The sequence below is a fragment of the Octopus sinensis genome, linkage group LG23, assembly GCF_006345805.1.
Source record: "Octopus sinensis linkage group LG23, ASM634580v1, whole genome shotgun sequence".
NCBI classification, from domain to species: Eukaryota; Metazoa; Mollusca; class Cephalopoda; order Octopoda; family Octopodidae; genus Octopus; species Octopus sinensis.
Genome location: NC_043019.1, coordinates 20,561,530 through 20,581,662, shown reverse-complemented (window position 1 = coordinate 20,581,662; position 20,133 = coordinate 20,561,530). Strand labels below are relative to the sequence as shown.

The window sequence follows — 20,133 nt, the reverse complement described above, 5'->3', positions numbered from 1 at the left end:
ACAGCCTAATGTTCATAACTTTTTCTCATTTGCCTTCAGTATGTGTTCAGTGAGTTTTACATGTAGCACAGCCAATGTGTTCTCTGTGGTTATACCATGAGCACCACAAAAGTGGCAAGCTGGCAGAATAGTTAGTTAGCATCTCAGACAAAATGCTTAATGGTATTAAAGGTATTTAGGGCAGTGAGCTGGCAGAAACGTTAGCACGCCGGACGAAATGCGTAGCCGTATTTCGTCTGCCGCTATGTTCTGAGTTCAAATTCCGCCGAGGTCGACTTTGCTTTTCATCCTTTCGGGGTTGATTAAAAAAGTACCAGTTACGCACTGGGGTCGACTTAATCCGTTTGTCTGTCCTTGTTTGTCCTCTCTGTGTTTAGCCCCTCGTGGGTAATAAAGAAATAGGTATTTCTTCTGGTTTTGTGTCCTGGATTCAAATTCCCCAAGATCAACTTTGCCTTTCATCCTTTGGGGGTTGAGAAAGTGAGTTCTAGTAAAGCACTGGGGGTCAATGTAATCGACTCCCCCTCCCCTCAAAATTGCTGGCCTTGTGCCAAAGTTAAAAAGGCACTACCTAACATGATTTTTGTCTTTGGATAGCAACTGTTGTTTCCTATTTGCTTACCTTTAGAAAGTATGAAAAATAGCTAATATTTCCTTCAAACTTTGCTTTTGTTACATTTACTCAAACCACAAAGAATCCCTCTCAACACATGGCTATGATCCTCCCCAACTATTCCTGCTCACGATAAGCAGAATATTTGCTATAAAGATATTTTTGCTTCAACAACTTCAGCACTGAATCCGTCTGAAATGTAATGGAAAATAGGTCAGTTTCAAAACGTTGATGTCCAGGTTACAAAAGCAAAGTTTGAAGCGAATGGTAGTGATTTCCTTTGATTTCTAGATAGAAGCAAATAGGAAATACAACACTTACTAACCGAAGACAAGAAAATAAAAATTTGTTACACTGTTATAAGTACCACAGGTCTAATGCATTCTCTGTGTTTACATGATATGTACTACAATTCTAACATGTTCAATATGTTTATGTTATAGGTACCACATATTTAATATGTTCTGTATTTACATCAAAGGTACCACAGATCTAATGTGTTCTCTTTGTTTATATTATAGGTACTACGGACAATGAATGTGAGGTTTCAGATTTTCCACAACCAACTGAGAAGGAAATTCAATTTATATTAACAGAGATTAGGAATTATCTTAATCCTGATGTCAGAGGTATGTAGGAATCTTCTATGGTTGTCTGTATCAGTCTGTCTGTTTATCCATGCAGCCTTCCCACTCCTCATCCACCCACTCTAACTTTTCTATTCATCTTTGCATCCACTGGTTCATCCATTTGTTCATTTAATTATACATCCATGTGTGTGTTTGTGTGTCTGTGTTTGTCCCCCAAGCATTGCTTCACAACCGATGCTGGTGTGTTTATGTCCCTGTTACTTAGCGGTTCGGCAAAAGAGACCGATAGAATAAGTACTGGGCTTACAAAAGAATAAGTCCCGGGGTCGAGTTGCTCGATTAAAGGCGGTGCTCCAGCATGACCGCGGTCAAATGACTGAAACAAGTAAAAGAGAGTATCCATCTCTCCAGTTCACCATTTATTGACCTATCCATTCACCTCCATGCCCAGCCAGCCATCTATTCATCTACTCACGCCATCCATCCATTCTTTTCTATATAACATCATCTTGATATGATGTTGCTCCCTACTGCAGTAACTCCTAAGCTGTAATACTTTACCTATTTCTTTACTACCCACAAGGGGCTAAACACTGAGGGGACAAACAAGGACAGACAAACGGATTAAGTCGATTGCATCGACCCCAGTGCGCAACTGGCACTTAATTTATCGACCCCGAAAGGATGAAAGGCAAAGTCGACCCCGGCTGAATTTGAACTTAAAACGTAACGGCAGACGAAATACCTATTTCTTTACTACCCACAAGGGGCTAAACACTGAGGGGACAAACAAGGACAGACAAACGGATTAAGTCGATTACATCGATCCCAGTGCACAACTGGTACTTAATTTATCGACCCCGAAAGGATGAAAGGCAAGTCGACCCCAGCGGAATTTGAACTCAGAACGTAACGACAGACGAAATACCTATTTCTTTACTACCCACAAGGGGCTAAACACTGAGGGGACAAACAAGGACAGACAAACGGATAAGTCGATTGCATCGACCCCAGTGCGCAACTGGCACTTAATTTATCGACCCCGAAAGGATGAAAGGCAAAGTCGACCCCGGCTGAATTTGAACTTAAAACGTAACGGCAGACGAAATACCTATTTCTTTACTACCCACAAGGGGCTAAACACTGAGGGGACAAACAAGGACAGACAAACGGATTAAGTCGATTACATCGATCCCAGTGCACAACTGGTACTTAATTTATCGACCCCGAAAGGATGAAAGGCAAAGTCGACCCCAGCGGAATTTGAACTCAGAACGTAACGACAGACGAAATACCTATTTCTTTACTACCCACAAGGGGCTAAACACTGAGGGGACAAACAAGGACAGACAAACGGATTAAGTCGATTACATCGACCCCAGTGCGCAACTAGTACTTAATTTATCGACCCCGAAAGGATGAAAGGCAAAGTTGACCCCGGCGGAATTCGAACTCAAAACATAATGGCAGACGAAATACGGCTATGCATTTCGCCCAGCGTGCTAACGTTTCTGCCAGCTCGCCGCCTTAAGTTGTAATACTTTACCCTCTCTCTTTACCATCAGGGACTTCCCCTACCATACGAAATGGTCGTAGGTGTTGTCCTTTTCCCTCTGACTAAGCTGTAAAAAAGAAACAAAAACAATACTCCCATGCCAACTTGAAAATAGACATTAAAATAATTCTAGCAACAGTGTGGAAATATAGGGTATTTTTACAAGGTATTTTAAGTCCTACGTTCCATTTTTACACTCTACCCAGTGTGTATAATTACTCTTTACTCTTTTACTTGTTTCAGTCATTTGACTGCGGCCATGCTGGAGCACCGCCTTTAGTCGAGCACATTGACCCCAGAACTTATTCTTTGTAAGCCTAGTACTTATTCTATCGGTCTCTTTTGCCGAACCGCTAAGTTACGGGGACATAAACACACCAGCATCGGTTATCAAGCGATGTTGGGGGGACAAACACAGACACAAACACACACACACACACACACACACACACATATATATATATATATATATATATATATATATATACATATATACGACGGGCTTCTTTCAGTTTTCGTCTACCAAATCCACTCACAAGGCTTTGGTCGGCTCGAGGCTATAGTACAAGACACTTGCCCAAGGTGCCACGCAGTGGGACTGAACCCGGAACCATGTGGTTGGTAAGCAAGCTACTTACCACACAGCCACTCCTGCGCCTTTTCTAAGTTATTTTTTAAGTTATGGTTTTTAAGTTATTGTTTAAGTTATTTTAATCTTATTAAATTCCTTTAAATGTTTCTGTACCATTTTCAGTTCGTCGTGGTGATGTCTTGTCAGCATGGAGTGGCATCCGTCCTCTAGTCAGAGACCCAAACAAATGCGACACGCAATCCCTAGCTCGGAACCACATCATTGAAGTGTCTGAGGATAATCTGATCACCATTGCTGGTAAGTTGCGAGTCTTGTCAATCAATTATTTAAAGACTTTGTTATTGACATTATAAAGAAGGTGGTGAGCTGGCATGCCGGGGAAAAATGCTTACATTCTGAGTTCAAATTCTGCCAAGGTCAACTTTCGACCCTTTAGAATTGGAATTTTTGAAAAGTAAAAATTTTGCATTATGTAGCTTGTTATTCTCTTCAAGTGAACATTTTTCTGGTTAAAATACACTAAACAATCGCAACACAGCAGTCAAAAAATCATAAAGAATAGGGATTTTCATAGAAAAAAAGGCACCTTTTTGATGTAAACAATTTTTGGTGTTAAACAAAATTTTTGTATTTTTACCTTTTGCTCAATTTAGAATTTTAATATTTTTACCTTTTGCTCAATTTAAAATTTTAATATTTTTACCTTTTGCTCAATTTACCTGGATTTACCTGTAATTAAAGTCACTTTGAGACAAAAGTTATGCAATAGAATTGATTAAGAACCCTTTCTTTAATTATGTTCCAAATATCACATTAATATGTTGATAAGTAAAAAAGTTGCAGCTATTTAATGAAACAAGCCTAAATTCATGATTATTTTAGAATTTAATTGAAACTCATGAGGGGTGTATTTTGGTCAGAAATATAGTAACGAAAGGGTTAACATGGTCCGATTTGAATTTTTTCTTCTACAGAAGGAAGAGCAAGCCTTCTTCTATCATACTCTCAATTTTGGTCAACTTGCGCTGCAGGGTCTCGGAGGAGATAGTGTTAGTTGAAAGCTACCAAACCTGCCATACACAGACAACTTCAGCTTTATAAAGATTTCGTTCAATAAACATTTCTTATTTTGAACATTAGCATTTATTTCATTAGTGTTCATCTACCATGTAAATAATAATTCATAATTCTAGTATCACTGTAATATTATTATTGTAGCTATACCACAATGGCTCAATGGTTAGAGCGTTGAGCTTACGGTTGTGAGCTCGAATCCCGGACCGGGCTGCGTGTCGTGTTCTTGAGCAAGGCACTTTATTTCACGTTGCTCCAGTTCACTCAGCTGTAGAAATGAGTTGCGACGTCACTGGTGCCAAGCTGTATCGGCCCCTTTGCCTTTCCCTTGGATAACACTGGTGGCATGGAAAGGGGAGGCTGGTATGCATGGGCGACTGCTGGTCTTCCATAAACAACCTTGCCCGGACTTGTGCCTCGGAGGGTAACTTTCTAGGTGCAATCCCATGGTCATTCATGACCGAAGGGGGTCTTTACCACAGTGGTTGAAATATATATCTCCATTAATATTTGTTATGTACTCTACTTTAAGAAGGAAATAAAACATAAGTGTCAATTTATATAAAGAATATAATGGCAACAACATTGACTTCTACAGGGGGAAAGTGGACCACTTACAGACATATGGCTGAAGAAACCATCGATAAAGCAGTCAAGGTTTGTGGATTGAAACCAAAAGTTCCGGCCTGTCAGACCAAGGGTCTTCTGCTAGATGGCGCCCACGAATGGTCACCAACTTTGTTTATCCGGCTTGTACAAGACTTTGGCTTTGAAAATGAAGTAAGGTTTTAATTCATGTTAAAACAGCTTCTTTTATTTTTTTCTCTTTTTGTGTGAAACTTTTGATGTTGTTTAGCCCTCGGTAGGTTAGCCTTGATCGATGAGAACTATGGTAAAAAGTATTCAAGCCATGACCATCCTGTTCTTCTTGGACATTGTGTATTTAAGATCAAATTATCCAATGTGTTGCTTCATTTCCAAGAGAGTAAGATGGAATTTGAGGGAGATTTGGTTGCTATTTTTTTTTGTAGCTTGAACAGCCGTGTGTCTACCCACCAAAATTGTTGGCCTTGTACCTAAATCAGAAACCATTATTATCTGTGCAGGTGGCACGTAAAAAGCACCCACTACACTCACGGAGTGGTTGGCGTTAGGAAGGGCATCCAGCCGTAGAAACACTGCCAGATCTGACTGGGCCTGACGAAACCTTCCAGCTTCACAGACCCCAGTTGAACCGTCCAACCCATGCTAGCATGGAAAGTGGACGCTAAATGATGATGATGATGAGAGAGCAGCGCATATCATCAAAGTGACACTGGGATACAAATATATGAAGCCCAATATACCCAAAGTGACTATCCATCTGATAAGGGCACACTAGACACATGCATCACAACCATATGTGCATGATAAACAGTGCATGACCTTGCATGTGGGGCCCAGTTAGAATTTTCTTCAGGCCAAGCAGCCTGTCCTGCTCAATAGGTCCCTGAATGAAACACGGTTGCAGAGGGAAATTATTCAAACCCCAATGAATCCATCTCAGCCTGTGTCTATGATGTTCCCCAACTGCTCATGATCGGAGATGCACATATCGTCAGCCACTAAGCGACATACTCAACGGAGCAAGCTAATCTGTGGTATTGAGCAGAATATTTGCTGCAGCTCATCATTTTAATCCTAGACATTATCGTTACTATCATTGGCATTAGGAAGGGCATCCAGCCGTAGAAACATTGCCAGATAAGACGAGCCTGGTGCAGCCTTCTGGCTTCCCAAATCCCCGGTCGAACCGTCCAACCCATGCTAGCATGGAGAACGGACGTTAAACGATGATGATGATGATCATCATTATATAAGGCAGTGAGTTGGCACAATCATTAACATCCCAGGCAAAATGCTTAGCAATATTTTGTCCATCTTCACGTTCTGAGTTCAAATTCCACTGAGGTTGACTTTGCCCTTCATCTTTTCGGGATCGATAAAATAAGTACCATTTGAGTACTGGGGTCGATGTGATCAACTTGCTCCCCTCTCTGAAGTTGCTGGCCTAGTGCCAAGATTTATTATCATCATCATCATCATTATTATTATTATTATTATTATCATTATTATTATTATTATTATTATCATCATCATCACCATCATCATCATCATCATCATCATTATTATTATTATTATTATTATCATCATCATCATTATCATTATTATTATTATCCTTATTATTACTAGGCAGTGAGCTGCCAAAATTGTTAGCACGCTGGGCTTAGCGACATTCCATCCATCTTTGTGTTCTGAACTCAAATTCCGCCGAGGTTGACTTTGCCGTTCATCTTTTTGGGATCAATAAAATAAGTACCTGTTGATCACTGAGGTTGACATAATTGACTAGCCACAAAATTTTGGGTCTTGTCGCTAAAGTAGAAAGAATTATTATTATCATATAACTAAATATTGAAAAGAAGCAGGTGGAAGTGGTGATGATAATATTTGAGTTTTTTAATTTCATTTTAAATTCTAATGTATTTTGTTACCCTTTTTTTAGTTTGTTGTTTGTTTCTTTCTCATTTGTTTTTTTATATATTTTTTGTTTCCCTTATAGGTTGCACAACATCTTGCAGGGACATATGGAGACAGGGCATACAAAGTGGCTAAAATGGCTGGGATGACCGGTAAAAGATGGCCTATTGTTGGTCGGCGGCTGCATGAGGAATACCCTTATATTGAAGCTGAGGTAATATAACATGAAAAATTCAAGCTACATTCCTGGTTTACTTGGAATTTTAGGCTTGAGACAGGTGTAATTGTCTGGTAACAAGTTTGTTTCTCAATTACATGGTTCTGGGTCCCCCTCCCCCATTGCATGACACCTTGGGCAAATATCTTCTACTACAGCCCCAAGTTGACCAAAGTCTTGAGAGTGGATTTGGTGGATGAAAGCTGAAAGAAGCCTGTTACATGTGTGTGTTTGTGTTTATTGTCTCCTTGTCTTGATATTATGAGAGTGTAAGCAAGTGTCACCATCATGCAAGCAGTATTCTTTGATTCAATCTTTCATGAAAAATAAGTCTGGTCATGGGGAAACTTATGAAAACAAAACATTTGTACTACAGAGCCAGAGGCGGTTTTAGCCGGGTTGGTAACGAAAGGGTTAAACATTTCAACTGGCCTTGAAATAACCATAATACTCAAAAACTTGTGTTCAGCCAAAAGAATATTTACCAAAAGTTTGGCAAAGCATTTTAAGGGTCTTGGCAGCAGATTTACCAAGCTTACTTGGAAACAGGTGAGAGTTGGTGACAGGAAGGGTGTCCAGTCTTAGAAAATGCACCTCAATAAATTCCCTTGTACACATGTAAGCATGGAATAGTGGACATTAGAACAATGATGATGATGATGATGACTCTCAGCTAAATTCCCAATATAGCAGGAATTGGCAAATCCCATGTTAGAATCCAATCAAAGTAAAAACAAGCCGACCAATCAGAATAAAGATAAATCACTTATGCAGGATTAGGATTTTTAGTTGCAAGCATAGCTATATGGTTAATAAATTTGCTTTGCAACCATCTAGTTTCAGGTTCAATCCTACTTCATAGCACTTTGAGCAAATGTCTTTTTACGTAGCTTTGGCGACCAAATCATCCACACCCCGGTCAAACGGTCCAACCCATGCTAGCACGGAAAACGGACGTTAAACAATGATGATGATGAGAGTTTGCTCTGGTACTCCATCACTTTCATCTTTATCTCCTTCCCAACTACTATAATGTGTTGAAGCCACACCTGTGCTTGTTCCTCTATCATACTTCTGCCTTTCAACACCTGGCATAAAGCCACCTCCCCCCACTCTTAAATATACTCCCACTCAGTTGGGAAAGTTTGTTCCAGTTCTTTTCCTCTCTTGGCAAGTTATTCGGTGACCCCACTAGTGCTGGTGGCATGAAAAATGTACCTACTACACACTGCCAAAGTTGATACTGGTGCTTGGCACAGCCTTGCTGCTCACAGGATCCTCTCAAACTGTCCAACCCATGCCAGCATGGAAAATGATGATTTTTCTCTATCAACAAATCTAACCCTTTCCTTCCTGATTGATACAGATCAATACACCTAGATCACTACACCGAGGTACTTCACTTAATAAATTAGGTAGAAATTTTTTAGAACTTTTCTTCCATTCTCTGCTGACACTCTCTCCGATGTTCTCTCCATGTCTATACTTTAGAAGTACTGAAATCTCCTCTCTCTTTCTTTCTGTCACAGAACTCCCTATTAACCTTGTCTCTTCTTTCTGTAGGTCCGATATGCTGTTCGGGAATATGCTACATCCGCTGTTGATATTCTTGCACGCCGTACACGTCTGTCATTCTGCAATGCTATTGCAGCGGAAGAGGCCCTACCCAGAGTGGTAGATATAATGGCTGATGAACTTGGATGGGATGAAAAGCAGAAGCAGGTGAGTCCATAGTCTATAACTGTCCATGTTTCATTGTTGAACAAGGTTTCATTTTTACTGGTGTGGCTGTTTGGTGAAGAAACTTGTTTCTCATCCATGTGGTCTTGGGTTTAGTCCTGCTGTACAACACCTTAGGTAAGTGCTTTCATTTACAACACCAGGCTGACCAAAGCTTTGTGAGTGGACTTGATAGATGGATGGAAACAAACTCCTAGTATATACAGCTGAGGCAATATTTCATTATAATAGCCGTGTTTGTACCATACTTAATGTATACATCATCATCATCATCGTTTAACGTCCGCTTTCCATGCTAGCATGGGTTGGACGATTTTGACTGAGGGCTGGCGAACCAGACGGCCACACCAGGCTCCAATCTTGATCTGGCAGAGTTTCTACAGCTGGATGCCCTTCCTAACGCCAACCACTCCGAGAGTGTAGTGGATGCTGTTTACGTAACGATCATGCAAGGATGGTGCCCTCTGGCAACGATCACACTCGGATGGTGCTCTTGGCACCCTACTAGCACGGGCACGAGTGCCAGTAAGGCGACGCTGGTAATGATCACACTCGAATGGTGCCTTTTATGTGCCACTGGCACGGAAGCTGGTTAGCCACTCTGTCACATATAAGATAGTTTTGGTGAAGCATCGTGTGATATAACTTTAAAGAAGGCTGTTGTGTGAGGCCGGAACAATGCAAGAAGGTACTAATTAAACTACAAAAGGTAAAGAAGACAGGACAAAGATGCAGTTTTACCTTGTATTTCTATATTTTAGGGTGGTGTGTGTGTCTGCATTTGTCCCACTACTTGACAACTGGTGCTGGTGTGTTTACATCCCCATAACTTTGTGGTCCAGCAAAAGAGACCAATAGAATAAGTACTAGGCTTACAAAAACACTTAAGTACTGGAGTTGATACATTTGACTAAAATTTCTTCAAGGCGGTGCCCCAGCATGGCCAAAGTCTGATGACTGAAACAATTTAAAGATAAACTAAAAATTAATAATACATTGCTATTGTAATCTTGGCTGCAAAGAAAAGTTTTCATTCTGTGTGTGAAAATATCAACACAAATATAAATAATAATATATTTAATTAAATTAATTTGTTTCTTTTAGGTCTTTTTTTCAATTTTAATTTATTTCTGTAAATTCATTTTCACTGCGACTGACCAGGCCATCAGATGTTGCTAAACATCACTGGTCACAATGCACTTCGCATTGTTTTAGCCTTCAAATGACGCCACCCCACTGGCTAAGGCGAAAGAGTACAACAGGGATCGCTACCACCCCCTGCCGGAGCATCGTGGAGCTTTAGGTGTTTACGCTCACAACGCTTGGTCTGGGAATCGAAACCGCGATCCTACAACCGCGAGTCCGCTGCCCTAACCACTGGTCCATTGTGCCTCCACAAATTCATTTTATTTTCCTGAATTTATTTGCAGGATCAAATTGAACATTGCAAGAAGTTCCTTCGTCGGGAAATGGGTCTTGACCTCAAAACTGCTTCTGCCAACGTACCCATTAATTTCACAAAGGACGAAATCAATGAGTACATTGCTAAATTTAAATCACTGGACACTGACAACAAGGGCTTCATTACAGTCAATGACCTCAGGAAGAATTTCAAGGTAATTTAAACAGATTTTTTTTCTTCTTTTTTTTCTGAAATTAATTGACTTTTCTAATGATGATTCAAAGTCTATGAGATATTATCAGAATGTTTCTAGACTGCAAGGGTTGCCTCTGTTCTGGTCATTGTAAAAGTGTACACAGCTGATGACCATTACAAGTCATCCTTCTAAGTCAGTCTATAAGCAGGCTTCACGTTGTCAACTTGTATTCTATAATAACAGGATGTTCTATAACATTGTGTTAGTACACCTCTGTAATGTTTTTTTTTTCTTACATAATGGCTGACAAATCAGTGTCAAACTTTGCATGAAGCTTGGTAAATCTGCTGCCGAGACCCTTAAAATGCTTTGCCAAACTTTTGGTAAATATTCTTTTGGCTGAACACAAATTTTTGAGTATTATGGTTATTTCAAGGCCAGTTGAAATGTTTAACCCTTTTGTTACCAACTTGGCTGAAACTGCCTCTGGCTCTGTAGTACAAATATCTTGTTTTCATAAGTTTTGAATTAAAATCTTCCACCAAACCTTAGTCACAATTTATGTTCCTAACACTAGCTTAATGATAACTAAGTTATTTTACTAAAGTCTTTGTTATATTTAAAGTAATTGAAACAAACACAGAGCATCTCAAAATAAATACGGTAACAAAAGGGTTAAGATGACAAATTTAGGGAAAATTTGATGACAGAAAATTTACAAAATCATGATTTGAGGGTTGTTGCCATACAATCTCCAGCTCCCTCTAATGTTTGGAATGTGTTTTAGAGTCCATCAGGATTTTTTCATGGAAAACCCAAATGCACACTACAGGATTTTCATGAAACAGCAGTCATTCCCGTCAATTTTACTCCTGCCATATTTCCCTTGACCAGCACCCCAGAGACTTTGCTGTGTTTTATACAACAAAATTGAACCTAAAAGGGTGTCACTTCACTTTGGTCAATGAAATTAAAATGGAATTATTGGTGGTATTGAATAGCCTTCAAAAAAAGAATTATCACAACACCTCACTGCATACATTCCCAAGGGTATTATTTCAAAGGGAATGGTGTCCAAATATAAACAATATATGAAATCCACTATGGAATACTGGTGGACTATTTTTCACACCTGCTCCAGGAACTTTCTGATCCCACTTCTATTTTTGTTTTGCTTGTTTTAGTGGGGAGAAGGGTGTTCTGTACTGGTTGGTGGAGCATTTTAATGAAATCCAATTTTATATTTCAAGGTGCTTATTTCTATTTTGCCACTGACTATGCATGGTGCTACTTGCTTTTGGTTTTTATGGGTTCTCTTGGCACAGTAGATTAGTAAATAGTGGGGTAGTGGGGATAAATTTTAGTGTGTATTTGGTAGTAAGAAGCTAGGCAAGGATGGAGTTAAATCTGATAAAAATTTGATTGCCATTTCTAGCATGTTGAACTACCACATACAGGCTTTCTCATTGACTCAAACTGATATTTTAAGTTATGTATGGGAATAGCTAATACAGGTGTATTATTTTAACTGTAAAATAAAATAGTTAATACAGGTATGTATAAGTACGAGCGTGGCTCTGTGGCAAGAGGTTTGTTTCCCAACCACATGGTTTCAGGTTCAGTTCTACTGTGTAGCACTTTGGATTATCATTTATTACGGCAAGTTGGCAGAATCGTTAGTATGCCGGGCGAAATGCTTAGCAGTATTTCATCTGCTGCTACGTTCTGTGTTCAAATTCCGCCGAGGTCGACTTAGCCTTTCATCCTTTCAGAGTCGATTAAATTAGTACCAGTTATGCACTGGGATCGATATAATCGACTTAATCTGTTTGTCTGTCCTTGTTTGTCCTCTCTGTGTTTAGCCCCTTGTGGGTAGTAAAGAAATAGAAATAGGTATTTTGTCTGCCGTTACGTTCTGAGTTCAAATTCCGCCGAGGTCGACTTTACCTTTCATCCTTTCTGGATCGATTAAATAAGTACCAGTTACGCACTGGGGTCGATGTAATCGACTTAATCCGTTTGTCTGTCCTTGTTTGTCCTCTCTGTGTTTAGCCCCTTGTGGGTAGTAAAGAAATAGGATTATCATTTATTACAGTCTCAGACTGACCAAAGCCTTGTGAATAGATTTGGTAGACAGAAACTGAAAGAATCCCATCATATGTATGTAAGTGTGTGTGTGTGTATACAATGAGTGTATACAGATAAATTATCTAGGTGGATGCCATAAGAGCTCTTAGGTATAATCCAGGTTCTGGCTAACTGCATCAAGAAACATTTGAAGATGTACCAGTTTCCATATTCTTTGTAATTATATATGTATGTATACATGTGTGTGTGTGTGTGTGTGTATTTTCTTTTCTTGGCATTGTGTAGTAGTGGTAAATAGTTGTCACTGTCGTAGAAGCGGTGTCGTGCATTTCCAGTATTCTGCAAGAACGTATCTGGCCATGGAGAAACATTACCTTGCTTGGAAACAATTGAGAATCGGTGACAAGATGAACATCCGGCTGTAGAGAATCTGCCACAGATAGTGTCCAATCCATGCAAGCATAGAAAAGTAAAGGTTAAATGAGGATGATGGTAATTACTTTAGCTATATAGCACAGGAGTGGCTGTGTGGTAAGTAGCTTGCTTACCAACCACATGGTTCCGGGTTCAGTCCCACTACGTGGCGCCTTGGGCGAGTGTCTTCTACTATAGCCTTGGGCTGACCAAAGCCTTGTGAGTGGATTTGGTAGACGGAAACTGAAAGAGGCCCGTTGTATATATGTATATATATGTACGTGTATGTGTATGTATATGTTTGTGTGTCTGTGTTTGTCCCCCCAACAAAACTGGAAGTAGCTTTGTTCTTCATCTTTCATTTATGATGGTAGCATGTAATTTGAGGGTGAATTGGCTGTTATTTATGGCAGATTTAGTGAGTATAGAGATACTTCATCACTGACTTGTGTGAAAGGGTATGCAGCCATAAAGGTGTGGAGAGATCCTGGCACTGATCACTCAACCATAAAATGTTTGGGGTTATCTGAGCAATAAAGGTTAACTAGGATCATATATCGATGCTTTTGAAATGATTTGAAATCAATGTGCAAAGGTGCCACTAAAAGATGGTAAAGATGCTACCAAAACATCAGACAATGATGTGAAAAATCTGAGATTCTTTAGTTGTGTCTTCTCTTTTCTACCACTACTTAAATGACTTCTGCTCTTTCGCAGTTGACTGGTCTCAGGTCATCTGCTCTTGGCCTACTCAGCACTCTTTCTCTTCTCACCCCTGCTGTACTGTGCTAACCACTAGAACCAGTCTTCCTTGCTCTGCACATGATTTTTCCTGAAGCATTAACTTGTGACTGCTCAAGAGGAATGTTAACAGCATTAGCTTTTGCAGGCACAGGACTGGTGAGCACAACCACTACTCAAAAGCCAAACTAATAAATATATATTACTTTAACAAAGATAGGATTTAAACGTGAGCTACTATAAGTTTCATGTTTTGATATTACAGCAATTGGACAAACTTGTACAGCAGTACTCTGTACTATCCTTCAGTCTTTCAGGCTAATACATGACATGCTGTACAAGCTCATCTGATTATTGTAATGAGAACTTGAAAGTTATAGTATAGTAAGCTCACATTTAAATCCTGTGTTTGTTAAATATTTATCTTGCAATGGATGAAGTACATTTTTTGTTGATCCTGCCAATAATGAAACAGTACACTATATATATGTGTGTGAATGCATGTATGTATATATATATATATATATATATATATATATATATATATATATATACCAAGAAAGTTAGGGGTTGTGGATCCAACCCACTAAGGGATAATACTTATCCAATATACTGTTGGTATAATACCCAATTATTAATACACAAGTGTTTTTAATTGCAATACAATAAAGTTACTTTTATTAAATGGGTGAAGGTAAAGAAATATTTTACCATTAATTTATATTACAAATCAGAAAATGGAGAAGCACATTAGTTAGTTCATCAACTTTAGGACATTAAAATTTTGACTTATATATTTATCAAAACGACAACCATAATAACATACATACATAAAGTATATTATACAATGCATATAAGATAAGAATACAAGCAGTTATTAAAAAACATGAATATACATTATTAAAATCACTTACAGCTGTTTCAGCCTATAGATAATAGCGACTCATTGTGCCTATATTAGTCAAGTGTATTGAGGTGATAGGCAGTTGAAAATGAGGTACTTATATATATCCCTAGGCCTCGTCAGAGATTATAAAGTACAATCATAAAATATAAATATATATATGTGAAAAAAAAAATACACACACTTTTTAATATACACACACACATATATATATATATACACACACACATATATACATATACACATATAGACATAATTATACATATACATCCATATCCATGGGTACATATATAATATTTAATTATTACTAATATTATTATCATTATTAATAATAATAATAATAATAATATTAAATTCTGTGTATTCTTCTATACACAATACATAGTATAAGAAATTAAAATATAGAATATACTCTAATATATAATATAAACAGATGTTTATGAAAGATTTAAGCTTATTAATTTTACAATCACAGTCAATATATTCATATATCATACAGTTAATATATAGTTATTTCAGTATTATTCTTCATACACACATATATATATATATGTGTGTGTGGGCAACAAACACATGTATATGTATGTATATATATATATATACGTACGCACAAATATACACCAATACATATATGAAATTTTTTTCTTTTCAGCATACAAAAAATATATACATACTTATTACAACATATTATGCGTAATAATATTTCACAGACTAAGAGATAAGAGATAAACTACGTGAGCTAATTTATTCGTTATTTATTAATACTTTAGTGGTTTAAATCTAACGGGGATTGGGGAGAAATTATTTTTAATCGTAAGCTAAATCTATTATTTCCTAGGTCATTGTTCATCTGACTACTATTATTATTATACTTCCTATTAGTTTGACTTATATTACTAGTAATCTTCCTATTATTATTACTGTTATTACTATAATTAATATTATCATTATTCCTATTATTATTATTATTGTTATTGTTATTACCTATAGTGTTGTCATTATTATTTTTATTATTGTTGTTATCACTGATTGTGGCATTTCTATTATTGTCATTTCTGTTATTATTATTATTATTATTATTATTATTATAGTTGGTGCTATTTTTATTCATGTTTATATTATTTTTTCTACTTAGATAGAAATTGTCAAGTTTTCTATTGTTAATTGAGGATATGATGGTGGCTAGGTTATGAGTTAGACTATATCCTATTCTTATTGTTTTTTTTTATTAATTATCTCCCAATATTTGTTTTTTCCTTTTTCAAAATGTTTGTTTATTATATTGAAAATATTTTTCACTATATTATTTTTTACTTGCATAGCACAAGGTATTCTTAACCATAAAGTATCTATTTCATTATTTTCCTTATAAGGGTTTCTTATATTATTTGTAATTTCCTACTTTAATAATTTTTATAATTAATAGTATTCTTTTTGTTATAATTTATACTAAATATTTCGTTATTGTTATTATAATTAGTATTGGTTTTACTATGTCTAATATTATTATCATTATTTATTATGGGATTTCTAATCCTATTTTTACTATTATTACTATTTTTATTTTTTTTATTATTGTTGTTATTTTTCTTTTTATTTGGTGTTAATGCTATATTTATCTAAACTGTATTTGTTGTTATTATTCTATCATGAGTTTTAAAGTTAATATTATTGGAGATATATTTTATTTTACTATTATATCCTGCATTATGTAATGCTCTGTTGTATTTTTCCTTATGTCTATTAAATATTTCTTCATTAGAAGATAGGTTAGAAATTCTTTTACTTATGTTTAGTTGTAGGGCTTTTTTTTATTTCCGGACAGTGATTACTGGAATTATTTATATATCTTAAATTAGAATTTTGTTTCACATTAGGTTCATAGAGTCCAGTATTAAGGGTGCAATTAACATCTAAATAACTTATAGAATAATTTTCATTTTCAATGGTTATGGATAGACCAAAACTATTAAAGAATTTATGTAAACGTTTTTTAAGTATTTCTAGATGTCTATTCGAAAGATTCTTAACTAGGAATAATGCATTGTCTCTATAAAGACTACCAGTTAATTCAGGGAATTCCTTACCTATATTGTCTAATAAATAAAGACCTACCAGGTCAGTCGTTTCTGCTGAGTCTGACGATCCCATTGTAATATCAAATAAGTCTGGTGTGTCTTTTCTAGCCCATAGTTTGTTATCAAATTCTATAACAGTTTTGTGTGCAGTAAGTATTACTTTTATTTCTCTCATGCTAAGATTTGTGTGTCTCCTTGCAAATATTAGAGCACTATTAAGTACTACAGGGTTTATCGATGCATAATAATTTTTTATATCAATTTGAATTAGTTTATAGTTTATCCCATTATCAATCTTAATACTTGAAAACCAATCTAATGCACCTTGTGTGTTTTTCCATAAATTAAGTTTAATTTTATTTCTAATTATAGGTATGCATTTATCTAAAAGTATTTTACTTTATTTACCTAAGTCTTATTTATTTGGACAGATTAGTCTGCCCTGTGTTTTGTTAGGGAAGTTCTCCTTATGGTTCTTAACTGTTATACGTGGTCTTATAAGAGTGAATGGTTCAGTTTTATCTTCTAAATTAAAATCAAACATATTTCTAGCTTCAACGTTTATCTTAGTGTAGCATAAGGTACAACCTTATATTTTTTTCTTATTTCCTTATATAATAGTTCATGGTATATGTAAGTGTCTATGTTATATATGTTTTCCAGTCTTATCGGATGAATGTATCTGTATGTATGTGTGCATGTGTATATGTGTATATTTGTATACTTCTACATATATACGTTTACAGTATATGATGTATATATAAAATTATATAACAAAAGTTTGGATTAAATATTTGTTTGTTTAGTTAACTAATTAATTAGTCCACCTAATAAGTAGTGGTTTTGTATGTTTTATTAAGATATTGTAGAGAAAAAATCATGAATTACTTCCTCTTGCTCACTATGTCTTATAAATATATAAATTAAAAGAAATACTGAATACCTATTAAGTATAACGGTAAATAGATAATTAAATGAATAGAGAGATATTATTGTAAAATTAATAAATAAATAGTTGGATAATTAAGTGACAATAAAATTTTATATGGATTTCTACAGTATACACTTAAATAAAAAAATAACCAGGCACCGAAAATATATCTACGATAAATATGGTTTTAAGCATAAATAAAAAGAGAAAATTTGGTCAGTTACAATAAATATTTATAAGTATTTATAACAGTAATGAATATAATTTAACTTATGCAAGTATAGCTAATATATGAATTTATTGTGAATGTTTAATAACTAATTTGAGAGTAAATTTAACAATTTGCATTGTAATAACAGGATATAAATACAGTGAATTTGATTTTTTTATCTATTGTAATTCTTTTCCAAATTATTACAAATTTGTACTTCAAACTTATACCCATTTAGGTTAGTAAGAAAATATACATTAAAAAATCACAGTTTTTATATAAAGTAAAATAAAATATTACATTATTTTTCTTGTTAATGTTATTATGTAGGTTAGTACATATATATATATGTGTGAGTGTGTGTGTGTATCTGCTTATATATGTCTATATGTATTGGTATGTACGTGTATATATGTATATATAAAAATATTATTAGCATTTTCAATTGTTTATGATCTATTTACAATTAGTTTTACTCATTCGGTTTTCAATCAACCAACTGTAACCGAGACAAAGAAATTCAAATTTGTTAACCAATTAGATTTAGCTTATGATTAAAAATAATCTCTCCCCAATCCCCGTTAGATTTAAACCACTAAAGTATTAATAAATAACGAATAAGTTAGCTCACATAGTTAATCTGTTATCTCTTAATCTGTGAACTTTTATTACGCATAATATGTTGTAATAAGTATGTATATATTTTTTGTATGATGAAAAGAAAAAAATTTCATATATGTATTGGTGTATATTTGTGCGTATGTATATATATATATACATTATACATGTGTTTGTTGCCCACACACATATATATGTGTATGAAGAATAATACTGAAATAACTATATATTAACTGTATGATATATAGAGAATACCAAACGAGTTCCCTATGGATACCGTATTTATTACGAGTGGCTTGTAAATGTATCTAACGAGCGAAAGCGAGTTAGATACGTTTACAAGCCACGAGTTGTAATAAATACGGTATCCATAGAGAATGAGTTTGGTATTTTATTTATTAAACACGAATAAACGACCATATTTTATTAACCCAATAACTAAATTCTTCACGTTTAGTTGTAACTTATGAATGACAAAAGTAGTGCCGTCACCATGACGTGGGTCATCACCATGGATTGACCAATCAGAAGCAGCGCTCGCAGTATCTGACATATGTTAGATACCAAAAATATCTCAAAGTGTTCTCACTCACATGTGTGTAATAAATGAATATATTGACTGTGATTGTAAAATTAATAAGCTTAAATCTTTCATAAACACCTGTTTATATTATATATTAGAGTATATTCTATATTTTAATTTCTGATACTATGTATTGTGTATAGAAGAATACACAGAATTTAATATTATCATTATTAATAATGATAATAATATTAGTAATAATTAAATATTATATATGTACTCATGGATATGGATGTATGTGTATGTTCCAGTATATATAATTGTCTATATACTTGTATGTATGTATAATTATGTCTATCTATATATATGTGTATATGCATGTATATATATATTAAAATGTGCGTATATTTTGTTTCACATATATATATTTATATTTTGAGTGGCTGTGTGGTAAGTAGCTTGTTTACCAACCACATGGTTCCAGGTTCAGTCCCACTGTGTGGCACTTTGGGCAAGTGTCTTCTACTATAGCCTCGGGCCGACCAAAGCCTTGTGAGTGGATTTGGTAGACGGAAACTGAAAGAAGCCCGTCGTATATATGCGTATATATATATACGTGTGTGTGTTTGTCCCCCTAGCATTGCTTGACAACCGATGCTGGTGTGTTTATGTTCCCGTTACTTAACAGTTCGCCAAAAGAGACCGATAGAATAAGTACTGGGCTTACAAAAGAATAAGTCCCAGGGTCGAGTTGCTCGATTAAAGGCAGTGCTCCAGCATGGCCACAGTCAAATGACTGAAACAAGTAAAAGAGAGTACTTTATAATCTATGATGAGGCCTAGGGATATATATAAGTACCTCATTTTCAACTGCCTACCACCTCAATACACTTGACTAATATAGGCACAATGAGTTGCTATTATCTATAGGCTGAAACAGCTGTAAGTGATTTTAATAAATGCTTGTATTCTTATCTTATATGCATTGTATAATATACTATATGTATGTTATTATGGTTGTCGTTTTGATAAATATATAAGTCAACATTTTAATGTCCTAAAGTTGATGAACCAACTGTGCTTCTCCATTTTCTTATTTGCAATATATATATATATGAATAGAGAG

At 35.5% G+C, this 20,133-nt stretch overlaps 1 protein-coding gene across 3 annotated transcripts in view; it reads left to right on the top strand.

Moving 5' to 3' along the window:
• The window catches only part of LOC115223471 (glycerol-3-phosphate dehydrogenase, mitochondrial), a 69,843-nt gene that overhangs the window by 41,693 nt on the left and 8,017 nt on the right, over window positions 1-20,133 (top strand). For all 3 annotated transcript variants that reach the window (XM_029794064.2, XM_029794063.2, XM_036512403.1), the window contains exons 10-15: window positions 1,135-1,242; window positions 3,513-3,647; window positions 5,023-5,204; window positions 7,027-7,158; window positions 8,725-8,883; window positions 10,332-10,517. In XM_029794064.2, the coding sequence (XP_029649924.1) occupies window positions 1,135-1,242; window positions 3,513-3,647; window positions 5,023-5,204; window positions 7,027-7,158; window positions 8,725-8,883; window positions 10,332-10,517 (902 nt within the window). The remainder of the gene's footprint in view (window positions 1-1,134; window positions 1,243-3,512; window positions 3,648-5,022; window positions 5,205-7,026; window positions 7,159-8,724; window positions 8,884-10,331; window positions 10,518-20,133) is intronic.